At 44.0% G+C, this 25596-nt stretch overlaps 1 protein-coding gene across 4 annotated transcripts in view; it reads left to right on the forward strand.

Moving 5' to 3' along the window:
* The window catches only part of LOC141094271 (uncharacterized), a 36393-nt gene extending 14421 nt beyond the window's left edge, over window positions 1–21972 (forward strand). For 2 of the 4 annotated variants that reach the window (XM_073580099.1, XM_073580100.1), the window contains exons 2-8: window positions 15085–15283; window positions 16672–16819; window positions 16949–17128; window positions 17205–17328; window positions 17412–17509; window positions 17708–17798; window positions 20494–21972. In XM_073580099.1, the coding sequence (XP_073436200.1) occupies window positions 16742–16819; window positions 16949–17128; window positions 17205–17328; window positions 17412–17509; window positions 17708–17798; window positions 20494–21767 (1845 nt within the window). In that variant the 5' untranslated portion in view covers window positions 15085–15283; window positions 16672–16741 and the 3' untranslated portion in view covers window positions 21768–21972. The remainder of the gene's footprint in view (window positions 1–15084; window positions 15284–16671; window positions 16820–16948; window positions 17129–17204; window positions 17329–17411; window positions 17510–17707; window positions 17799–20493) is intronic. The other 2 variants (XM_073580098.1, XM_073580101.1) reach the window with 1 other exon arrangement.
* The last annotated feature ends 3624 nt before the right edge of the window (window positions 21973–25596 follow it).

Consider the following 25596-nt stretch of genomic DNA (forward strand, 5'->3'; position numbering starts at 1 on the left):
ATGGTTGCAAAGAGGCAACCAGGGAGGGGGGGAGCTAGGGAATTAGATGGCGTTCCGGGGTAGCCCGAGCAGTAACAACAACATAGATATAAACACCTTGAATATTGACATGTGGTGCGGATGAACTCCCTGCGTAACACTCCCTTTGACCCTATTTGACCCATTTTATTAATCTCAGACAGTTTGCCCTGGAAACAGATGCCTGACAGGGGATGCATATACAGAGTTTAGCCACGTGTCCCAAGTCTGAAGTATTTTGTTTTTGGCGCGGATGGAGTGAGCCAGACAGAACTCGTATTGGCAATGGAGATTAATTTGGTTATATAGTTCAGCTAATGTAGGTGTCTTTGGGGATTTCCAATACCTACTTATGCAATATCTGGCAGCAACTAGAATGTGAACCAATAATCCCCTGGATTCCCAAGAGAACTCCTCTATACCCACGTTTAGCACTGCCAGACCCGGATTCGGATTAATAGTATTGCCTGTCAGCTCACCCATCAGGCCAAACACCTCCAGCCAGAACGAGAAAACCTTGGGACAAGCCCACCAGCAGTGACCAAGAGTACCCCTTTGGAGGCAGCCCTTCCAACAATGTGGCGAATAATTTGGGAGGAACTGTGCTAAGTTGGCTGGGGACCGATACCATCGCAGGTGTACTTTTTTCAGTTGCTCCAGATGATTTATGCACTTGGAATATTTTTGGATATTTGCTGAAGCCGAGTGCCAGTTTGAAGGAGAGGTAGAAACATTCAACTCCACGTCCCATTTATTCATATAAGGAGATTTTTGCTCTTCGGGGGGGTTATTGAGCCATTTGTATGTTGAGGAGATACCTTTGGATTTAATTATCTTTTTAAATACCAAAGCCTTTGTTGTAGGTAACAGAGGATTCGACTTTAGAGGAAATTTAGAGGCCAGAAAATGACTAATTTGGATGTGTTGATAGAAACAACCCTTTAAAGAGGGGTGTTTCCGTACTATTTCATTAAAGGGGTTAACACCCAAATCAGAGTATAGATCCGCCAGCACTGTAATGCCCGATCCCTCCCACCTGGCTAGATTCAAAAAGGGGATTTGAGATTCCAACGACTTGAGGGAAATCTCTGAAAGAGGAATCTGAATCTTATGAATCAAGTCATTTCGCCAGACCTCCAGGGAAGCTGACATGGTGGGAACACACGGGGAGAACCGTGAACGGCTCAAATATTCTGCTTCCATCATTCTTCTGACCGAGCCCTGGCGGGACAGGAAATTTTCAATCTGAGCCCATCTATGTGAATTACCTGGACGCCACCATTCCTTTAGTGATTCAATTAGTAAGGCTTTATAATATGCCGATATGTTTGGGGTGCCCAGTCCCCCTGAGTCATTTGGGGGATATAACACTTTACCTGCGACCCTGGCCCTTTTATTACCCCAGACAAATTTGTTAGTCAACGATTGAAGTTTCATCAGGGTTTTGTGAGAAATTTTGATGGGTAAGCATCTGAGTACATACAATATTTTGGGTAAGAAAACCATTTTAAAGGACTGTATCCTGGCCATCCAGGACAACGATATTTTTTCATACCTTCCCAATTCCTTTTCTAAATTTTGGATCAGAGGTTCCAAATTTTCTTTAATTAACATCTGCGATGGTGTCAGCTTAATACCTAAATAAGGTATCCCCCTGTCGCACCATTTGAATTGAAAGGCCCCCTCCAGCACACTCCTGGCTTCCACCGGTACATTAAACGGCAATATCAAAGACTTTGCCGCATTAAGCTTATAATACGACACTTTAGAAAAGTTCGATAATGTGTTCACCACTGCTGGAATCGAAACTACAGGGTTAGAACAGGAAATTATCACATCATCTGCATATAAACCAAGTTTATGTTCAAATTCCCCAACTCTTATACCAGAAATGGCTGTTTTTTCGTATAGCTTCCGCCAGAGGTTCTGCCACTAAAGCAAAAATAGCGGGAGACAATGGACACCCCTGGCGAGTGCCATTACTTATTTGAAATTTAGATGACAGAAACCCCGATGCCAACACTGACGCATTTGGGTAAGAGTAGAGAGCTAGAATGGATGACTTAATTTTTCCCAAGAACCCGAATTTTGTTAGAACTCTCTCCAGGTATCCCCAGTGCACCCTGTCAAAGGCTTTTTCAGCATCAAGAGACAGGAATGCACTGGGTTCACCCGATATCTCCACCAGTCCAATCAAGTCAAGCATCCGTCTGGTGCCATCCTTAGATTGCCTGCCTGTCACAAAACCAACTTGGTCTGGGGCCACTAAGGCCGGGATCACTTTATGAAGTCTATCCGCCACTAGTTTGGCATAAATTTTAACATCACAATTTAGGAGTGAAATGGGCCTAAAATTACCCGGGGTGTCTGCAGGTTTCCCTGGCTTGGGTAGCGTGATAATAATTGCTTCCAAGTTGTCTGGGGAAATTGACCCTTTATTTTGCCAAAAATTGAAGGTTTTTAACATAAAGGGGGACAGAGTGGATGTAAATTGTTTGTAATATTCGTATGGCAGCCCATCGGGGCCCGGGGCAGAGTTAGACTTTAAACCTAGGATTTCATGTGTAGTAAAGGGAAGATTAAGTTCCTCTAATTGCTCATCTGAGACCCGGGGAAGATCCAGGGTGTCTAGAAAGCCCTGTATATCCACTTGAGTCGGCTGTGACGTGTTGGAATCATTTTTTAGATTATACAGGGCCTCATAATATTTCGCAAATGCTTCTGCTATTTCAATGGGATGTCTAGTGATTGTTCCATTTGGGTCCCTCAGGAATTCTATTTTAGATTGAATCTCACGTTTTTTCGTCCTTCTTGCCAATAAGGACCCCGCTCTATCCCCCATAGCATAAAATGTCGATCTATTTTTTTTTAGATTATGTTCGTAATTTTGCAGGAGTAGGGATCTTAGTTGAAATCTCTGGGTTACAATTTCTTTAGTCAAGTTAGGGGTTGCTTTGGCTTTATTCAGGGATTCAAGGTGATGAATACGGGTTAATATATATTTAATATCTGCGTCTTTTTGCCGTTTTTGGATGGAGGCCAGTTTTATGAACTGCCCCCTGACTACTGCTTTATGAGCAGCCCACAGGGTCTCGTCAGAAATTTCCCCATTATTATTAAGTTTGAAATATTCTGTTAACACTGACTCTACTTCATCATGTACCTTCTGCCTACCAAGCAAGCTAGTATTCAATCTCCACCTGGGGGGAATTTAGAACATTAAAGCCACCCTGAACAGACAAAGAGATCGGCGCATGATCTGTCCAAGTGATTAAACCAATATCAGCTGCAACACAATTACTTATAGATTTGCTGTCGACCAAAAAGAAATCAATTCTACTGTATGAGCGATGCCTGGAAGAGAAGAATGTATAGTCTCTTTCTGATGCATGTAAATATCTCCAGATGTCATGAAAATGGAATTCATTGATGAGATGCTTAAGTTCCTTAGCATGTGAGATGTTGATGTTGGAGCAATCCATGGAGCGTATAACAGGTATATTAAAATCTCCACAGATGATTTCCGCCCCTGTGGCAGTATCCTTGAATGCTTGGAAAAATTTCCTAGCAAAGGTCAATTGCGATGAATTTGGGGAGTAGACCGTTGCCAAGGTATAAGGGACACTGTTAATATAACAAGACAAAATAATATATCTTCCATCCGCTCCATAACTGACATTTATCAATTTAAAGGCCACTGAGTTCTTTATTAAAATGGCCACTCCTCCTCTTTTTTTTAAGTCATTAGCAAAAAAGGCGTGTTGAAACCTGGGATGAAGTAGCCGTTTATTATCTGTGGAAAGAAGGTGGGTCTCCTGAATGCACGCTATATCACAGTTAGATGCCATCACCTCTCTCCACATCATTGACCTTTTTGCTGGGGAGTTGAGTCCGTTCACATTAATAGACAATATCTTAATTTTCATATTGGAGCCGCAGGGGGGGTTGAATTCCTAGGAACGCCATCAGGGATGAGAAGGGTTAGACCAAAAAGGAATTGAAAGAAATTTCTGAAAAAAATTAAAGAACATTTTTGAGAAGAAGAACAAAAACAAAAAAGTTCCATCAACACCGGTTTGCCCCGAGTAGGGTGACCGGAGTATAACCGCTCGCCATAGGCGAGAACATCAGGGGGGCTACGTGACATCCCGTGTCACAGGAGCAAGGACAGCAGGTGCCATAAGCAGGAAGGAGTCCCAGCTAAGTTGCTGACCATTCAGGGTTAATCTTGTCTGGAGATCTTCTTTGATTCTCCCGCCTGCCAGGGTTTGGTGGGTGGGCTATTCCCCAGTCATCCAGCATTTTGCCCAGCTGAGAAGGAGTATGACATATGTAAGTGCCTCCATCTTTGAAAATTATCATCCTCACCGGAAAACCCCACTTGTACTTGATGTCTTGATCTCTAAGGAGTTTAGAAAGGTGGGCGAATTCTCTTCTTTTATTAAGAGTTGTAGCAGAAAGATCTGGGAAGATTTTTAGTCCCATGAAAGTGTCTGGCAGGGCTGGACTTTCCCTCAGTGTGTACAGCACAGCTTCTTTTGTTTTATAGAAATGAAGTCTAGCCAGGACATCTTTAGGCAGAGCTGGATCTATGCCTTTGGATTTAGGACTCTATGAATTCTGTCCACTATCAGGTCTCTGGCGTCCCATCCAGGAAGTATAAGCTGCAGAAACTTGTGTGTGGAAGTATTCATGGAGGTCTTTATCTGCTACAGATGAGGGAATACCTCTGATTTTTAGGTTATTTCTTCGGGATCTGTCCTCTATATCACTGATTTTAAGTTTTAATGCCTCCACCTCCTTTTCCAAAGCTGTGTTAGCATCTATCAGATTGTTATGTGATGTTGCAAATTCAGCCATTTTAGTTTCTACATGCTCTGTGCGATCACCCAGAGACCTGATTTCTTCCTTCAGCTCTCTGACTATTTCTCTGAGATCACCCTGTAGGGAAGCCCTCAGCGTCTTCAGCAGAGATTGCATTGTTTCCTCTGTCAGAGGAATGCCTGTATTGCCTCTCACACAGCCTGTATCTCCTTGTGAGGAGTGGGAAGACGCTGAGTGGGAAGCCAGCACCATCTTGCTAGGTGAGGAGACTTCTCTGTCAGTTTGGCTGGAGTGCCAGTTTTTTTAGGTCTCAACTTAGGCATCACTAAGGGCTGGGGTTACTCACACCTCCTGTAGCTGGTAATCCTGTTATCTGTGAGCTGATAAGAGCTGGTTTATCCTGCTGAAGCACAGAGCTCTCCTTTCAAGCAGCCATCGCCATCAGCGTGCAGGCCACGCCCCCAAAAGATCATTTTTGTGGAAAAAATTCCTGTGAAGCACCTGAAGGGTTAATAAACTTTTTGAATGTGGTTTTGAGCACCTTGAGAGGTGCAGTTTTTAGAATGGTGTCACTTTTGGGTGTTTTCTATCATATAGACCCCTCAAAGTGGCTTCAAATGTGATGTGATCCGTAAAAATAAAATGGTGTTGTAAAATGAGAAGTCGCTGGTCAAATTTTAACCCTTATAACTTCCTAACACAAAAATGTTGGTTCCCAAATTGTGCTGATGTAAAGTAAACATGTGGGAAATGTTACTTATTAGTTCTTTGTGTGCCATATCTCTGTGCTTTAACCCCTTCATGACCAAGCCTATTTTGACCTTAATGACCTGGCCATTTTTTGCAAGTCTGACCAGTGTCCCTTTTATGAGGTAATAACTCAGGAACGCTTCAACGGATCCTAGCAATTCTGAGATTGTTTTTTCGTGACATATTGGGCTTCATGTTAGTGGTAAATTTAGGTTGATCATTTTTGCGTTTATTTGTCAAAAAATCAGAAATTTGGTGAAAATTTTGCAATTTTCAAATTTTGAATTTTTATTCTGTTAAACCAGAGAGTTATGTGACACAAAATAGTTAATAAATAACATTTCCCATATGTCTACTTTACATCAGCACAACTTTGGAAACAAAGTATTTTTTTGTTAGGAAGTTATAAGGGTTAAAAGTTGACCAGCGATTTCTCATTTTTACAATAAAATTTACAAAACCATTTTTTTAGGGACCACCTCACATTTGAAGTCACTTTGAGGGGTCTATATGGCAGAAAATACCCAAAAGTTACACCATTCTAAAAACTGCACCCCTCAAGCTACTCAAAACTACATTCAAGAAGATTATTAACCCTTCAGGTGTTTCACAGGAACTAAAGCAATGTGGAAAGAAAAAATGGACATTTTAATTTTTCCAACAAAAATTTTCTTTTAGCATAAATTTTTTCATTTTCACATGGGAAACAGGATAAAATGGATCCTAAAATTTGTTGGGCAATTTCTCCTGAGTACAACGATACCTCATATGTGGTCATAAACCACTGTTTGGGAGCACGGCACGGCTCAGAAGGGAAGGAGCGCCATTTGACTTTTTGAATGGAAAATATGCTGGAATATTTAGCGGTTGCCATGTCGTGTTTGGAGAGCCCCTGTGTGCATAAACATTGGAGCTCCTCCACAAGTGACCCCATTTTGGAAACTAGACCCCCCAAGGAACTTATCTAGATGCATTGTGATCACTTTGAACCCCCAGGTACTTCACAAATTGATCTGTAAAAAAAAAAAATACTTTTTTTTCACAAAAACTTTTAGCCTCAGTTTTTTCATTTTCACATGGGCAACAGGATAAAATGGATCCTAAAATTTGTTGAGCAAGTTCTCCTGAGTGCACAGATACCTCATATGTGGTCATAAACCACTGTTTGGGTGCACGGCAGGGCCCGGAAGGCAAGGAGCACCATTCGACTTTTTGAATGGAAAATTAGCTCCACTCGTTATCGGACACCATGTCGCATTTGGAGAGCCCCTGTGCACCTAAACATTGGAGCTCCCCCACAAGTGACCCCATTTTGGAAACTAGACCCCCTAAGGAACTTATCTAGATGTGTGGTGAGCACTTTGAACCCCCAAGTGCTTCACGAAAGTTTATAACACAGAGCAGTGAAAATAAAAAATAATTTTTTTTCCTCAAAAATGATTTTTAGCACACTATTTTTAATTTTCACAAGGCTAACAGGAGAAATTGGACCACAAATCTTGTTGTCCAGTTTGTCCTGAGTACGCTGGTACCCCATATGTGGGGGTGAACCACTGTTTGGGCACACGGCAGGGCTCAGAAGGGAAGGAGCGCCATTTGACTTTTTGAAATGCAAATTACTTCCAATCGTTAGCGGACACCATGTCGTGTTTGGAGAGCCCCTGTGTGCCTAAACATTGGAGCTCCCCCACAAATGACCCCATTTTGGAAACTAGACCCCCTAAGGAACTTATCTAGATGTGTAGTGAGCACCTTGAACCCTCAAGTGCTTCACAAAAGTTTGACGCAGAGCCGTGAAAATAAAAAAAAAATTTTTTCCCGCAAAAAATTATTTTTTAGTGCGCAATTTTTTTATTTTCACAAGGGTACCAGGAGAAATTAGACCCCAAAATTTGTTGTCCAGTTTGTCCTGAGTACGCTGGTACCCCACATGTGGGGGGGAACCACTGTTTGGGCACACGTCGGGGCTCGGAAGGGAAGTAGTGACATTTTGAAATGCTGACTGATGGAATGGTCTGCGGGTGTCATGTTACATTTGCAGAGCCCCTGATGTACCTAAACTGTGGAACCCCCCCACAAGTGACCCCATTTTGGAGACTAGACCCCCCAAGGAACTTATCTAGATGTGTGGTGAGCACCTTGAACCCCCAAGCGCTTCACAGAAGTTTATATCGCAGAGCCGTGAAAATAAAAAAAATTTTTTTTTCCACAAAAAAAAATGATTTTTAGCCAGCAATTTTTTTTCACAGGGGTAGCAGGATAAATTGGCCCCAAAAGTTGTTGTCCAGTTTGTCCTGAGTACGCTGATACCCCATATGTGGGGGATGACCACTGTTTGGGTACACGTCGGGGCTCGGAAGGGAAGTAGTGACATTATGAAATGCTGACTTTGATGGAATGGTCTGCGGGCATCATGTTACATTTGCAGAACCCCTGATGTACCTAAACTGTGGAACCCCCCACAAGTGACCCCATTTTGGAAACTAGACCCCCCAAGGAACTTATCTAGATGTGTGGTGAGCACCTTGAACCCCCAAGTGCTTCACAGAAGTTTATAACGCAGAGACGTGAAAATAAAAAATATTTTTTTTTCCTCAAAAAAAATGATTTTTACCCAGCAATTTTTTTTTTCACAAGGGTAGCAGGATAAATTGGACCCCAAACGTTGTTGTACAGTTTGTCCTGAGTACGCTGGTGCCCCATATATGGGGGGGAACTATTGTTTGGGCACACGTAAGGGCTCGGAATGGAAGTAGTGGCGTTTTGAAATGCAGACTTTGATGGAATGGTCTGCGGTCGTCATTACGTTTGCAGAGCCCCTGATGTGCCTAAACAATAGAAACCCCCCACAAGTGACCCCATTTTGGAAACTAGACCTCCCAAGTAACTTATCTAGATGCCTGGTGAGCACTTTGGACCCCCAAGTGCTTCACAGAACTTTATAACGCAGAGACGTGAAAATTAAAAAAAAAAATTTTTTCCACAAAAATATTTTTTTAGCCCCCAATTTTTTATTTTCCCAAGGTTACCAGGAGAAATTAGACCCCCAAAGTTGTTGTGCAATTTTTCCTGAGTACGCTGATACCCCATATGTTGGGGTAAACCACTGTTTGGGCACACGTCGGGGCTTGGAAGGGAGGAAGCACCGTTTAACTTTTTGAACGCAAAATTGGCTGGAATCAATGGTTGCACCATGTCGCATTTGGTGACCCCCTGATGTGCCTAAACAGTGGAAACCCCTCAATTCTAACTCCAGCCCTAACCCCAACACACCCCTAACCACAGCCCTAACCCCAACACATCCCTAACCCTAATTGCAACCATAACCCTAACCCCAATAGACCCCGATCCCTAACCATAACCCTAATTCCAAGCCTAACCCTAATTCCAAGCCTAACCCTAATTCCAAGCCTAACCCTAATTCCAAGCCTAACCCTAATTCCAAGCCTAACCCTAATTCCAAGCCTAACCCTAATTCCAAGCCTAACCCTAATTCCAAGCCTAACCCTAATTCCAAGCCTAACCCTAATTCCAAGCCTAACCCTAATTCCAAGCCTAACCCTCTTTTCAACCCTAATTCCAAGCCTAACCCTCTTTTCAACCCTAACCCTAACCCTCTTTTCAACCCTAAGCCTAACCCTCTTTTCAACCCTAAGCCTAACCCTCTTTTCAACCCTAAGCCTAACCCTCTTTTCAACCCTAAGCCTAACCCTCTTTTCAACCCTAAGCCTAACCCTCTTTTCAACCCTAACCCTAACCCTCTTTTCAACCCTAACCCTAACCCTAATGGAAAAATAAAAATAAAAATATTTTCTTTATTTTATTAGTTCTGCCTACCTATGGGGGTGATAATCGGGGGGTTTATTTACTTTTTCTTTCATTTTGATCACTGTGAGAGTGATCAAAATGAAAGAATGGAATCTGCAGCTGGCAGATTCGGGCGGGCGCACTGCGCATGCGCCCGCCATTTTCAAAGATGGCGGCGCCCATCATCCGGACCCGAGGGACACCGGGAGGGACGGGGGGACTCAGGAGGTACCGGGGGGGTGAGGGGGGGATCGGAGGCTGGCGGGGAGCAGAGGGAATGGGAGGGGGGCAGATGATGACAGCGGCGGCAGATCGCCGCTGTCATTCAGTTGCGGGGGGGCGATCGCCTGTGGGGGGTGGAATCGGTGTCTCCAGCCATGTCCGATGCTACAGCAGCATCGGCCATGGCTGGATTGTAATATTTCATCAATTTTCATTGATGAAATATTACTATCGCTCTAATTGGCTGTTTCACTTTTAACAGCCAATCAGAGCGATCGTAGCCACGTGGGGGCGAAGCCACGCCCCCTGTGGTGAATTACAAAGCCCCCTGTATCTGCGGGTCGGGTGACCTTTCAGTGACCCCGGTCACCCGACCCGCAGGGGGGCTTTGAAGTCATGACGCCACATAGGCGTCACTGGTCAGATTTGAACCAGGTTTCATGACGCCTATGTGGCGTCATTGGTCGTGAAGGGGTTAAGGGCATAAAAATTCAAATTTGGAAAATTGCGACATTTTCGCCAAATTTCCATTTTTTTCGCAAATAAACGCAAGTTATATGAAAATTTTACTACTAACATGAAGTACAATATGTCATGAGAAAACACTGTCATAATCACCGGGATCCATGTATACACAGGCCTGGCACTGCTATTATAATTTATACACAGGTCTGGCACTGCCCCAAGCCATGTAGCCCACCCTTCAACGCCTGTATCTTACCTCCTCGATGGCAGTAGGGCAATAGCAGACCACAATAGGGTAGTGAGAACATTCATGACCAGCCCAACCATTGTGATAGTGTTGGTTGCCAGCCATAGGGGCACCTTCCCCTCCAGCCAGTTCCAGTAGACCTGCATGAGGGGCTCCAGCAGGGAGTGACCCGCCACGCTGTACTTGTGTTCCTCCAGCCGCTTCAGCTGCAGAGCTGGTAAGCACCAGAGGGCGCCCGCACCCCATCTCCAGCACAGGCCGCAAGCCGCGGTCTTTCCTGCCGGCTGTGACTGCACAGAGGTGGGCGGGCGGGCCGCGGCAGCATCCGGCGCATGTAGTCAGGCGGTGGATCCTGACGGGGGTCCGGCGGTGGCGGAGTCCTGCGTGGGTGTCCTGGCGGTGTCCCGCTGGTGGTACAAGGGCCTGGTACCACCAGCGTGTGCCATATTGGAATGCCCATCAATTGGGTATTCCAATATGTCGGTCGGTGTACTTCCGGTGTGGCGCGGTGGATTGTGGGATTCGAGGACATCTGGATGGAAGTGGATGACGGACAATTTTAGGTAAGCATATAATAGATGTCAGGAAGAAAACTACTGTAAAATAATAAATCTCCTCATATGGTTCCCTTATTATCTCCAGTAATTGTATTATTACACAGGATTTTTATGATTAACAGAAATGTTGAAGTCAAAGTACGAGGCAATTCCAACAAAATATTACATGCAAGAATAATTGTATAGCCCCTTGCTAAATATTAGACCAATCACTGGTTTCAAATGAAATGAAATAGATCTGAAAAAAACACGTATGAACCCAAAATCACAAAAATATGAATCTTTATTAAATAGCAAAAACATACATAACATGCAAGGTTAAAAAGTGGGAAACCCAAAAACAAGGCACCACAACCCACATTTATAACAGTAAGAGGCTGCACATATCAAAAAAGCCCCAATAATCACTCTTCAGACGCTGAGTAGCTATGAGAGAGTGCCACTAAGACATAGTGACTCCATACCATAGTAACTACCAGTCCTATACAAGTAGTGCATATAGTTCAGAGATTACCTTTACCTCTTGTGGGTGAAGGTGCCAGCTCCAACACACGTTTCGGCGTTCAGCCTTCTTCCAGGGGTTGGTATTACACCAGCAGGGACATACCTTTATATTCAGACCGCTCCAATTGAAAGTCATATAACAAATCCTGTTCTCCTATGTCATCACTGGTTATAAGACCAGCCATGGCCAAATGTATTTAACGCCCTAATCCCAGAGGGACCAGTGAGTTTGCAGATGGGGATGTACCAAATTTAAATAGTGGGAGGGGTGTCCTGTCTATTCAACCAATCACACAAGTCCTCAGTGTAGACCTTCCCTCTGATCACTAAAAGACACACCCCATGCAAAATATGGTTTAATCCCTTGAGATAAGGGTGTCCCGCTATAGCGGCGCACACTGCACCGACAGGACAGCTCCGGGGAATCGCACAACGCGAACAAACACCGCGCCCTTGGCCGCGAGTCAAGCCCCGCCCACGTCTGATGTGGGCAGGACTGAATCACATGACCGGGACGCGGCGCAGACAGCCGCATCCAGCGATGCCCCAGAAGCCACCCGGTGGGCGCGCGCGCACAGTGGACACCCTGGGCAGCCAAAATCAGGATAAATGACAAAGGGAAGCATTATATATTATAAACTTCTTATCACTAGATAAACGATCATAATGAATTAGATCACGTAATAAGAGCATTATAGCCACAGTGTTATCACATAGTAATACACAGAAAGTCCTAATCTACCATTACCAAGACCAAGGATAATGGTATAACAGATCATAACAGAATTGGTGACAGTTAGGGACATACAAATAACTCTTATTGGGTCATACAGAAATTGTATACAATTAATACACCCTGGCAAAGTTAACCCCAAATATAGCCATGTATTCAGCCCACAATGGGTCATACTATTATTATACATGTTACCAACAAGCTATTAAACATGGCAGTGGATCCCAACAGAACCATATATTTAGCCCATATTGGACCATGTAGATATATATGATAACCCATGCATTGTAAACATTACCCCAAGTCAAAAATGTATGATACCCCATATTTAACAAATTATTGGATACTACAAAAACGATCCCAGACAGGTCCATACATATGACCTCATTTGAGCTAAATATAGATCCTTAACTATAGCCACAAGAAAAGGGGATACTTATACATATCGTGACCATATATATTTATAAAGAGATGACGCGTATATTAATATATCCAATCCGATTGTCCATCCCAGGATTTTACGATGTTCTAGTCCGTATTATGACTTGATAAGGATGATCCCGTGAAGAACACAGTTATGTGTCTACAAAGTCTTCAAAGTCCAAATCCACTTGGTCTCTGTCCGTGCTAGTGGTCGACTCACTTCCCCTCCTCTGATAGGAGTCTATCAATGCCTCTAACTTTTAACCCCTTGGGGTCACATTGGTTGTACAACTTGAAGTGTCTCGGTAATGTGCGTAGATGATCTACGCATATCTCCTCTTTGGCAGCAAGAATGTCCCGGACATGTTCCCTAACCCATATTTTTAAGGCTCTAGTCGTAAGGCCTACGTAAATTTCTTCACAAGGACAGTGGACATAGTAGACGACCGCCGTGGTTGAGCATGTAATGGACTGGGTGATTTTATAATTCTTGCTGCCATCTGAGGAAGAGAAGGTAATTGCGCATTCAATGGTTGAACACGCCGCGCATTTTCCACATGGGGTGCACCCCCACTTTACTTTCTGGGACTGAGCAAACGGTAGTTGTTTTTGATCACTCTTCTCATAATGACTTCGAACTAGTATATCCCTCAGGTTTCTACTTCGCCGGGCAGTATTAGTAGTGACAAATAGCTACCAAGGGTGCGGTCAGCAAGAAGTAAAGGCCAATATTTAGCCATGACTTTTCGCATTAGGTTCCATTGTGAATGGTAGGTGGTAACCATTCTAACCTTATTTGCTTTGTCTTTCCTGTCGCCCAAAGCTTTACTTGAGGTATATATCAGATCGTGTCTTTTCCAACCACTAACTCGATCATATGCCAACTTAACTTGTCTGTTGCTGTAACCTCTAGTCAAGAACCTTTGTTTTAAGTTGACCGCTATCTTGTGGAAGTCACCATCTGATGAACAAATGCATGGGACACTTAAAAATTGTCCAGTTGGTCTGGACTTGATGACCTGTGTTTGATGGGCTGATTGCGCATGTAACAAAGAGTTTGTAGAGGTCTCCTTTCTAAATAAATCAGTCTGCAAAAAACCTGTGCGGTCACCCTTGACCGTGACATCTAGAAAATCAATAAATTCCATGTGGTACTTGTATGTTAACCGTAAATTTAGATTACTAACGTTTAAATCTACAAAAAAGGAAACAAATTGTTCTAAAGTACCCTACCAGATCATGAAGACATCATCAATGTACCGCGCCCAAAAAGAGATGCGGTCCATTGTGTGCCGATTTGACAGGAAGAGGTCCCTCTCCCACAGCCCCAGGAACAGGTTTGCATAGGAGGGCGCAAAGGCCGCTCCCTTAGCTGTCCCCTGGAGCTGCAAGTAGAGGGACCCCCCCAAAAAAGAAATATTTGTGTTTAAGTACAAACTCCAATATAGTCAGAATAAATTGGACCTCCTCTTTTGTAAAATTTGTTAGTTAGATAATAAGCTGCCGCCTTCAGTCCATCCTCATGTCGAATGCTTGTGTACAGAGCCTTGACACCAAAAGTCACAAGTATAGCTCCCTACTCCACATTTAGAGAATCGATTTTCTTCAAGAAGTCACTCGTATTATGAATGTACAAGGGCAATGTTTCCACCAAGAGTTTCAATTGAGCGTCAATGTATTTTCAGACCTTTTCTAAATAATTGCCCACACCTGAGACAATAGGCCTACCGGGGGGGTTTTCTACAATCCTTATGTATTTTCGGCAAGAGGTACAGGGTACAAACCCTAGCCTCTGGTACAAGAAGTACATCTCGTAGTTGTTTAGAAATAATTCTCTGCTCAAAAGCTGTATCCAAAATTTTCTATAATTTTTCAGAATATTCCACCAAAGGATTGTAAGACAACCTCCGGTAGCACTGCTTATCCCGTAACTGGCCGTAGGCCTCTGCTTCATATAATTTGCATGGCCACACAACCACGTTTCCACCCTTGTCTGCAGGTTTATAAACAACGTCCCGTAATCGCTTTAATCTATTCAGACTATTAGTTCATCTGATGTTAGGTTGTCCTTATAGATACGATGGAATCCGTTCCAATTCGTTGGAGACTAACTGTACAAACAGTTCTACATTGGGACATGCGGACAAAGGTGGAAATTTGTGATTTTTGATACAAACAGTTGGGTATCTTACCCATATCCATGCCTTCATGTTCCCTGGACAATTCCTCCAAGGTCTGCAATGCCAATTGTTCCTCGCTGGTAGGAAACATTTGATGTAATTCATCATTATGAAACCTTCTTGAACATCAAAGAGCGGCCGAAAATGTGAAGATCTTTAATCACTGTAAAAAGGTCGAAGCGTGAGCTGGGTGAGAATGTAAGACCCCTAGAGAGCAGAGACAAGTCAAGAGCTCAAAAAACATGATCAGAGAGGTTAATTACCTTATGATCTTCAGAATCATTTTTAGATTGTTTGGATTTATTGCCTTTTAGGCCGATTTTCCCATTGGCTCACATTCTTTTTCTTCCCCAGGCGGGTATTCATAGATACCCCTGATGGCAATGAGGCCTCCGATTGTCCACTAACTGATGATAAGGAAGACATGGATACAGATCTATTGGGTTTAGGATTATTCACCACCTTTCTCCACCTATAAACCTTTTTCTGAACATAGTCAGAGGTATCCCTCGCCAGCTTTTTTGACTGGATGTCCTGGATCTGTTTCTTCCAGGTATCAAGGCATGTTTCCATCTGCTCATTATAGGTAGCTAATTTCCCATTAGGAATAGATTCTTTAAGATGTATGTATGAGGCGTCCAAATCTTTCTCTATGTTTTCAATTACCGTTTGGTTCCGTGCAATTAATACTTCCATGAATTTAAAGGAACTAGTATTACAAACTTCCTCCCACTTGGATATGAAACCTTTATCTTCCACAGGGAAAGATGGGAATACTTGGACTCTGAGACCATGTGGAATCATTTGTTTACTGAGATAGTTTTCCATAAATGCTTTGTTCCACCGTATTCTCATACGTCTTTGTAAAAGACGTCTGGTATTATCCTGCAGTTCTGTAACATTTCTCTATCTGGGTCGATATTGGGAGACCCACTCTGAAAGACCTTATTTAGTTTAGTCTGCCAGGACAAATCAGTGGCTTTATAATCCATGGGACTGCAACCAATAAACTGTGAAAAAACACAGAGAGCAATAATAAACAGAAATGTTGAAGTCAAAGTATGAGGCCATTCCAACAAAATATTACATGCAAGAAAAATTGTATAGCCCCTTGCTAAGTATTAGACCAATCACTGGGTTCAAATGAAATGAAATAGATCCGAAAAAAACACGTATGAACCCAAAATCACAAAAATATGAATCTTTATTAAATAGCAAAAACATACATAACATGCAAGGTTAAAAAGTGGGAAACCCAAAAACAAGGCACCACAACCCACATTTATAACAGTAAGTGGCTACACATATAAAAAAAACCCAATAATCACTCTTCAGACGCTGAGTAGCTATGAGAGAGTGCCACTAAGACATAATGACTCCATACCATAGTAACTACCAGTCCTATACAAGTAGTGCAGAGATTAACTTTACCTCTTGTGGGTGATGACGCCAACCTCAACGCACGTTTCGGCGTTCAGCCTTCTTCCGGGGGTTGGTATCACACCGGCAGGGACATACCTTTATATTCAGACCGCTCCAATTGAAAGTCATATAACAAATCCTGTTCTCCTATGTGAGCTCTGATTGGTTATAAGACCAGCCATGGCCAAATGTATTTAATGCCCTAATCCCAGAGGGACCAGTGAGTTTGCAGATGAGGATGTACCAAATTTAAATAGTGGGAGGGGTATCCTGTTTATTCAACCAATCACACCAGCCCTCAGTGTAGACCTCCCCTCTAATCACTAACAGACACACACACCCCGTGCAAAATGTTTTAATCCCTTGAGAGAAGGGTGTCCTGCTATAGCGGCGCACACTGCACCGACAGGACAGCTCCGGCAAAATGCCATGCCCTGGGCCGTGAGTCAAGCCCCTCCCATGTCTGATGTGGGCAGGACTGATTTTTATGTTACATCAGCTCATCATCTTCTGATTCAGGTCTCTACAATATCGGATCCTCCCAGTGGAGATCTTATATATGAGAATTTTCCTGATTTACCCATGAAGGATGGATATGGACAGAGACAAGATGGCGGAGAGGATATTACACCTCACCCTAGAGATCCTCTTCCGGCTTACTGGAGAGGTGAGAGATTCTGATGATGTCACATTACATCATTCTTATCTATGGGAATAACAGATGGACAGAACTGGAGAGGTGAGGACTCTGGAAATGTCTGTAGTGAGATTTATTAATGTGTCTCTCCATAACCAGGATTACACAGTGGTGAAGAAGACCTCTAGTGAGTGCTGTCAGGACACTGTGTCTGAGGGACGGGGAAGACTCCGGAGCCCAAACACGGGGCCTCCACCTCACTCCCTGATGTATGAGGACATCAATGACCAGAAGATCCTAGAACTCGCCTACAAGATGATTGAGCTGCTGACTGGAGAGGTGACACTGCTGGGACATTATACAGTAGCGCTATGAAGGGATCGGGGGGGGATGACCATATCATTGTATGTGTCAGGTTCCTATAAGGTGTCAGGATGTCGCTGTCTATTTCTCCATGGAGGAGTGGGAGTATTTAGAAGGACACAGAGATCTGTACAAGGACGTCATGATGGAGGTTCCCCAGCCCCTCACATCACCAGGTAATAGACAGGACTAAATACACACGGCCTATAATTATCTGTATGTAAAGAATGAATTCAGTCCCTGTATGTGTTTCCTCCAGATCTATCCAGTAAGAGGACAACACCAGAGAGATGTCCCCGTCCTCTTCTTCCACAGGACTGTAAACAAGAAGATCTCAATGTTCCTCAGGATCATCAGGTAGATGGAGAGAAGGTGTGATGAGATCTCCCCTATGATGTGTAGACGGCTGTGAAGGTCTCGTTCTCAGTCTTGTTTTAGCCACCAGTATTATATGTTTTATACTTGTGTAATGAGAGCGGTGGAGATAGCAGGATTAGAGCTGATCATAGATGTGACTTCTCCATCTGTACGTGACTTTTACAATATTTGTTTCAGGGTGAAGATCTGACCCATATTAATACTACAGAGACATATGTGAGGGGCGATGAGCGGTATAAAGAGGAGATTCCTTCATATGACTACCCAGGTGAGTAGTGTCCAGTAAATGCAGAGAAGCTGTGGCTGCTGTATCGATCATCTATTCCTGTCGTAGCACAATCGTGTGATCACCATTGTGCCTCTAGACCACAACATTCTGCTCCATTTGGAAATGTTGAAATTACTTGTGAAATTGTTAAACCCTTTTCTATAGAACGTATAACCTGGAAGATCCACCTACCCTCTGGGATTAGAATACGCTGACCGTTACCTGCGTAGATCTGTAAACTACAAGGCCAAATGACGTAGAATGTGCTGACAAGTTAGAAAATCACTTGAAGAAAAGTATTATGATGGGTCTGTAAGAGAAAGCGGAGGGTAATGATACTGTTGGCTTCCTAGAACCCTGATATGTTATTGGATGAATCTCCCTTCTCTCCCTTCTGTGCTGCTGAATGTGCTCATATGGTCCCTACAAGACCAGGTCCAGTCTTTCTGGCTAAGCTTCACTTTTATGATTGACAACATTAAATGTACATTGAGGCCAAATGGAATTTCTTTACAATAACAACAGAGTTTCTCTTTATCCTGACTTTTCAATTTCTTTTAAAACTAACTAATTTCAAACAGGATTGTGATAAACTACATAATAAACATTACCCCTGTGCCATGATATATCTCTAAGCTGTGCGTGGCTGATGGCTGTAATATACGTTTATTCACGCCTGCAGGAGATATGTTGGCATGGCTCGAGCCCTGGATTCATGGATTCATTCCACGTCATCAATTCCATTATGCTTTTGACCCTAAGGAATTCAGATTACTGCACAGTCTCTCCTGAACTGGGGAGCACTAATACTTTCTCTACTCTTATATTTGACTCTCTAATATTTCTTCTTGAAACTCATCTGAAAATATTGGCCCTGACGATAATTTAGATTGCTAAGAACCACCAAGCCCCTTACGGTAATTACCCTAGAGAGGTCTCACCACTAGTTACTCATTTATTACTGATGAAGACTGTTGAGTTTGATCATTTCAGTAGATGTTATTGTCTATAGTCACAGTTTTTGGCTACAATTATTAGTTCACAAAATACTCTGATAACCACTTCCCGCAGCCAGTTTTGTGTTCCTAATCAGGGCCCATTTTTAAAATCTGACGTGTCACTGTATGCGGTGATAATTTTAGAATTCTTCACAAAATATAAGCCCCAATTTTTTCACTTTCACAAATGGTAATAGCAAACAGATGGACCTCCTAAATTATTTTACAACTTCTCTTGTATCCGACAATACCCTATATACGGTTGTACACGACTGTCTGGGCACATTTCAGGGTTGAGAAGGGAAGGAGTGCCATTTAGCTATTTGAATCCAGATCTTACTGGAATAGCTTGCAGACACAATGTATTCGGAGCAGTGTTTGTGGCCAACTGGCAGCTCAAAAGATGGCCACCACGAACAGGCGCTATCTACTCCATTTTCCTGATCCCAGGGATTGTTTTGCTCATCACCCTTTAACACCTCTACTTGGATTTGGATTTACATAGAGACCCCCTAGGCTTGGGCCACAGTGTTGCCTGCTGTTTGGTGGTGTGAAATGGGAAAAACAATAGTCTGGTAGCCGGGTCAGAACCAGTAAGGCAGAGAAAAAACAAAATCAGAAGACGTAAGAGTAGTCAGTAAACAGGCCGGGATCACAACAGGAAACAAATACACAAGCCGTGAGCTGAGCATAGAGGACTGAACCATAGGAGAACAAGGCTGTATCTGGCAGCTTCCTTCAATATGCTTCGAGCTTTCGTAGAAAATAGTGCTATCAAGTTGGCTTCAGCTGGACAGCACATACACCCATACTGCCAGACTGGATGGTTCTACTTGTCCCAGGCACCCTAATCTTAGAGGCTGAATCGAGCCTATGTCTTCCAGAGCTTCTGGTTCCAACGTCTACTCCATTACTAGCCCGTCCTGCCATAAGAATAAGGACACGCCTGATGACGTCATAGGAGCAGATCCCAGAAGAGATGTGACACCATTTGCAGAAGCCCTAATATGACAAAAATCGGAGCTGTAGAAATCCCCATAAAATGACTTCATTTTGGAAATTACAACCTTCAGAGTAGTGACTATTTTTGATTCCACAGGCACTTTCTTTAAATTAGCACACAGTGGATGTGGGAGAAAAAAAAAATTGCAAATATGCCATTTTATTACCCAACTCATAGGGCCCTGATTGTGCTCCAGGAGACACACACACCATAAATTAAGTGGGTTCTTCTCACTATAGTAATGCCAAATACATGTGGTTTGTGCACACTGAAAGGCTCAGAAGCGAGGGGGAAATTTGACTTTGGGAGAGCGGATATTGCTGGATTGGTTTATGGAAGCCATGTTGCTTTTTAAGAGTCTTTGAGCCACTAATAATGTAGAAACCTCTGTTTTTCCACTGACTGATGATGGACCTGAGTGGGGACTTGTTTTCTGTTAGATGAATAGAAGTTTTTATTAGATTTATGTTCATCAACATAACGTTTCTTTGTGACTTTCTTTCCATATTTGAACATCACGCTCCACTGGTTCATCCTATGAGAGTTTCTATTAGATGATGAACTGTCATTGTCTTGGTGAAGAATTCAATATTTTTACATAATTTGCCATTTTTACAGCTAGTTTAAGAAGAAATGGTAAATGACATACAAGGATATTTTATTCAAAAATAATAATTGGTATATATCTTGGCAGGTGACTGTACCAGGAGATCAGAGAGACAGCTGACATATTCAATTTTTAAATCGGATGATCTTGAGATCCCACAGGATACAATTGAAGTGAATGCCATTACTCCAGATATACCATCATCCCTTCACAGCAAAGATCTCTCATCTGATCCTTTGAAACAGGTCCTGTCTTCTGATTCATTAGCGACAACTGAGGAAAATCAGAGTCACAAAATAAGCATTGAAAATGGAAATACTCCTAAATCAAAGAAGCCATTTTCATGTTCAGAATATGGAAACAGTTTTCCCATCAAAAAATCTTTTCTTAAAGATCCAAACATTCACACAGTGGAGAAAAGATATTCTTGTTCCGAGTGTGGAAAATGTTTTAAATACAAATCACATTTTGTTATACACCAAAGAATCCACACAGGGGAGAAGCCTTTTTCCTGTTCAGAATGTAGGAAAAGTTATAACAAGAAATGGATTCTTGTTAGACACCAAAGAACCCACACAGGGGAGAAGCCTTTTTCCTGTTCAGAATGTGGGACGTGTTTTAATGAGAAAAGCAGTTTTGTTATACACCAAAGAACACACACAGGGTTGAAGCCTTTTTCATGTTCAAAATGTTTGAAATGTTTTAACCATAAATCAAATCTTGTTATACACCAGAGAAACCACACAGGGGAGAAGGCTTTTTCATGTTCAGAATGTGGGAAATGTTTTAACCATAAATCAAATCTTGTTACACACCAGAGAACCCACACAGGGGAGAAACCTTTTTCCTGTTCAGAATGTGGGATGTGTTATAATCGGAAATACAATCTTGTTATACACCAAAGATCCCACACAGGGGAGAAACCGTTTTCCTGTTCAGAATGTGGGAAATGTTTTCCACAAAAATCAGCTTTGGTAAAGCACCAGAGAACTCACACAGGGGAAAAGCCCTTTTCATGTTCAGAATGTGGGAAATGTTTTAAAAAGAGATACAGTCTTGTTACACACCAAAGATACCACACAGGGGAGAAACCTTTTTCCTGTTCAGAATGTGGGAAGTGTTTTAAAGAGAAATGCAAGCTTGTTTTACACCAAAGAACCCACACAGGAGAGAAACCTTTTTCCTGTTCAGAATGTGGGAAATGTTTTACACAGGCAACAGCTTTGGTTACGCATCGGAGAACCCACACAGGAGAGAGGCCTTTTTCCTGTCTAGAATGTGGGAAATGTTTTAATCGGAAATGGGCTTTGGTTACACACCAGAGAACCCACACAGGGGAGAAACCTTTTTCATGTTCATAATGTAGGAAATGGTTTACACTAAAATCAACTCTTTAACATCAGAAAAGTCACAAAGGGGGGGGGGGGGGTTGAAGCCTTTTTCATTTTCAGAATGTTGGAAATGTTTTAACCAAAAAATGTATTAAAGGGATTGTCCATTATTAGGACAACCCCTTGTCATTCCTCATGTTTGGCCTATTTCAAATAAAAATATCCATACTCTTTCCGTGCCAGTGTCGGTCCAGTGGTCTTGGTACTCACGTTCCCGGGTCTCATGTGAGGTTGTTACAAAATCAGCGCTGGCTTCACTGTTCCTGCCTTCCGATGTATTGAATCTTGTGCTTTTTTGTTTGTATCAGATACATTCTGCATTTAACCTAGGGAGGGACAGTTGCATGAGGAGGGGGAGTGGCTGAATACACTCTCTAGGCAGGGCTTAGTGCTTTGCAGTGAGTTGCTAAATATATAGCAGCGACAGTTGACCACATTCTTTTTTTGTGGGGTGAAAAAATAGACTATAGTGTTATCCATAGTGTATTACGTGCTTTGTGGTGAATTCCGGTGGTATATAAAATTCCAAATAAGCGTTGAGAAATTTTTCTGGATTGAATTTGTCATCCATACACTTTTACGTGCTTTGTGTTACACTATGGTGATATTAAATTAAAAAAAAAAATGCTTTGACTGCTGCAGGTGACCACTTTTTTTTAAAATCCAAAATAAACTTGGTTTCCAGAGACCTAGCAATTAGAAAATTCGTAACGCAAGAAGTAAGGGATAGGGAAGTGGAGGTGCTAATGATGGTGCACGTAGATGTCAAGGATGTGGGACAGATGTGCTTCAGCAATTGGCGTAATCACAAGAACGGCCCCATCCACATCACACAGGTCCCACTTTGCAGGAAGGTAATGTACACCACTTCTGAAGACAGAACAGTGCGAACAAGTGGTTGGTTAGATAGCAGATAATGCTTCTAGCATGCTGATCCTCCTTCCATTTTGAGTCCCAGGAGATTAGTGATCCCACACTAGGACACACCGAGAAGCTCTTTCCAACATAATTTATCGGTCGTCCATGACAGCACCACCTGAGAGAGGGGATCCGCCCTTCAGGAACAGGAAACCTACAGATACAAAAGGGCGGCACCTCTCCCACGCATCAGTTGGTTTCCTGTTCCTAGAGGACGGGACTTCCTTCAGATCGTCCATCATGGAGTCGTCGAGGGATTCCCAGGCCGGCTGACCGACTCAGGTAGCGGGGGGATCTCCTACCTCGGTCAAGCTCGGGGTACCTGGAAGCGCCACGGTGGGGCCGGGTAGGTCGCCACGGCAGTGGTTGGAGCAGGCGGAGCAAAGGGTCCGGTGGACAGCCGTCTCCAGAATGCGGGCACCAGGTATGTATGCAGGAAAGGTCTGGATACCGTGCCGGCTCCTTTCCGCGCGCTCCCGCGGCCTCTGACGCGCGGCGGAAGTGACGCGGCGGAAAGGGCGGGGCCGGGAACGCCAAAACCGGAAGTCGGGTGCCAGCCGCCTTCCTAGTGTGCGCCGCGTGGGCGCGGCGATCCGGGGGGACGCGCGGTACCCGAGGCGGTGGGGGGTATGGATCATGCGGGGGAAGGTCGCGGGAGGGTTCCTGGGGGAGGTGCCGCACCAGTGCCCTGCTGACCGGATACTGGGAGGCCTTAAAGGGCAGGAGGTGATGCTGCCGGGGTGCTTCTGAAGGCCCAGCGATGGATATGACAGAACCCCCATAGAGCAGCAGGACGTGCAGGAGCGCCCACAGAAGGAGGCCTCGGTGAAGCCTCATACGAGTGGCCAGCAGAAGAGAAAGCGGACAAGTGAGCAGAGCCGCAGAAGTTCCTCCAGTCTAAAGGATTCCCCCTGCCTCCCTCCATGATCCGGTACCTGCCTCATCTGCATGGGTAAGAGATCTCCGTGAATGTACCCTGATGCAGTGTTCCCTTATGCTTGTTTCGCAGGGGAGGAAAGCTACGGTAAAACAGAAGCACAGGGAATGTGCCCTCTGTAGTTGCCCCTTACCAGACGGCCACCCCAAAAGACTATGTCAGCCATGTGTGCGACAGACGGTAGGGGTTGGAAGGGGACGGGGGCCCAGGCATAGACTGACAGGCCCTTACACTCTCCCCCATCCTTACAGGGACAGAGATGAAAGCCCTATCTAAAAGGGACTCTTCTAGGGGAAGAGAATTTAGTTTCTCAGGGTCGGAGTCCTCAGCTGCCCCTAGGAACAATTACTCCTCGGATTCCCCGGCCTCCACTTCATCCTCTTCGGATGAAGACTCAAGCCGATTCTGCTTCCCATTAGACCAGATGGACAAGCTAGTTAAAGCAATAAGGTCCACCATGGCAGTAGCAGACTCAAAGCCAGAGCTTTCGGCACAGGTAATGTTCGGAGGTCTAGATCCCAGGAAACACAAAGCTTTTCCATTAAATGATAAGGTCCAGAGCCTGATAGAAAGGGAATGGAAGAGACCCGAAAAAAGGGGCTCCTTACCACCTGCCTTCAAACGGAGGTACCCATTTGATGACCCAGTGGTAAACAGATGGGATAAGGCCCCTAAGCTGGACGCGGCAGTAGCCAAAGCCTCCAAAAAGTCCTCCATACCGTTCGATGATATGGCCTCCTTAAAAGACCCGCTGGATAAAAAAGCGGATTCCTTTCTAAAGGGAACATGGGAGATGTCAGCAGGCGCCCTAAGACCAGCGATAGCTGCCACTTGTATAGCCAGATCCGTGATGGTCTGGCTAGATCAACTAGATTCCCATCTGAAGGACGGAGCCCCAAGAGCATCCATTCGGAAAACTCTACCGATCATCCAGAGTGCTGCGGCTTTCTTGGCTGATGCCTCAGCAGACTCGGCAAGGATGGCGGCTAGATCAGCTGGGTTATCAAACGCAGCTCGAAGGGCCCTCTGGTTAAAATGCTGGCCAGGAGATATCCAGGCCAGGTCACGACTCTGCTCCATTCCATATGAGGGGAATATCTGTTTGGCCCCGTCCTGGACGAACTTTTAGAGAAAGCCGGGAACGATAAAAAGAAGTTCCCCAGCCTCCCGAATCCTTCTTATAGACGCCCCTTCACCAGGAAAGGATATTTCCATAGAAGGCCGTCCAGAGATCAGGGCAGATGGGACGACAAAAGGAGAGGTACAGGTTTCATGTTCGGAGGAGGGGGGCGCCAGGAATGTCCATCACGTGACACTAAAAAACCGCCCCAATGACTAGATGCTGTGGGGGGAGACTAGCTGCCTTCTACCCAGCCTGGTCGCTGATCTCTAGCAGCAACTGGATACTGGGGGTGATAGCTGCGGGTTTACGACTAGAGTTCACCCGGGTTCCCCTAGATCGATTTAAGGTCACCCCTCTCAGGTCTTCCACATCAGAACAAGCTGCCCTGGAGGCCGAGGTTCATGAGCTTTGCCACAAGAAAGTCCTGACTATGGTTCCAGAGGGAGAAAGGGGGAAAGGTTTCTACTCCCCTCTGTTCCTGGTCCGTAAGCCAGACGGCTCCTTTAGGACTATAATTAATCTCAAGTCCCTCAAACGATTTCTTGGTTATACGGCCGTTTAAAATGGAAACAATCAATTCAACAATAAAGTTGTTGTTTCAAAACTGCTTTATGGTGGTGTTAGATTTAAAAGATGCATACTACCATATACCCATTCATACAGCCCATCAGCGCTTCCTCAGAGTAGCGGTTCAGTTAAATGGGTCAGTTGAACATTTCCAATATGCGGCCCTCCCCTTTGGGGTGGCAGTCGCTCCCCGGGTGTTTACTAAAGTGGTGGCGGAAGTTATGGCCCATCTACGTGAATCTAACATTCTAGTA

The sequence above is a fragment of the Dendrobates tinctorius genome, unplaced genomic scaffold, assembly GCF_039654945.1.
Source record: "Dendrobates tinctorius isolate UK_male_01 unplaced genomic scaffold, ASM3965494v1 ptg000063l, whole genome shotgun sequence".
NCBI classification, from domain to species: Eukaryota; Metazoa; Chordata; class Amphibia; order Anura; family Dendrobatidae; genus Dendrobates; species Dendrobates tinctorius.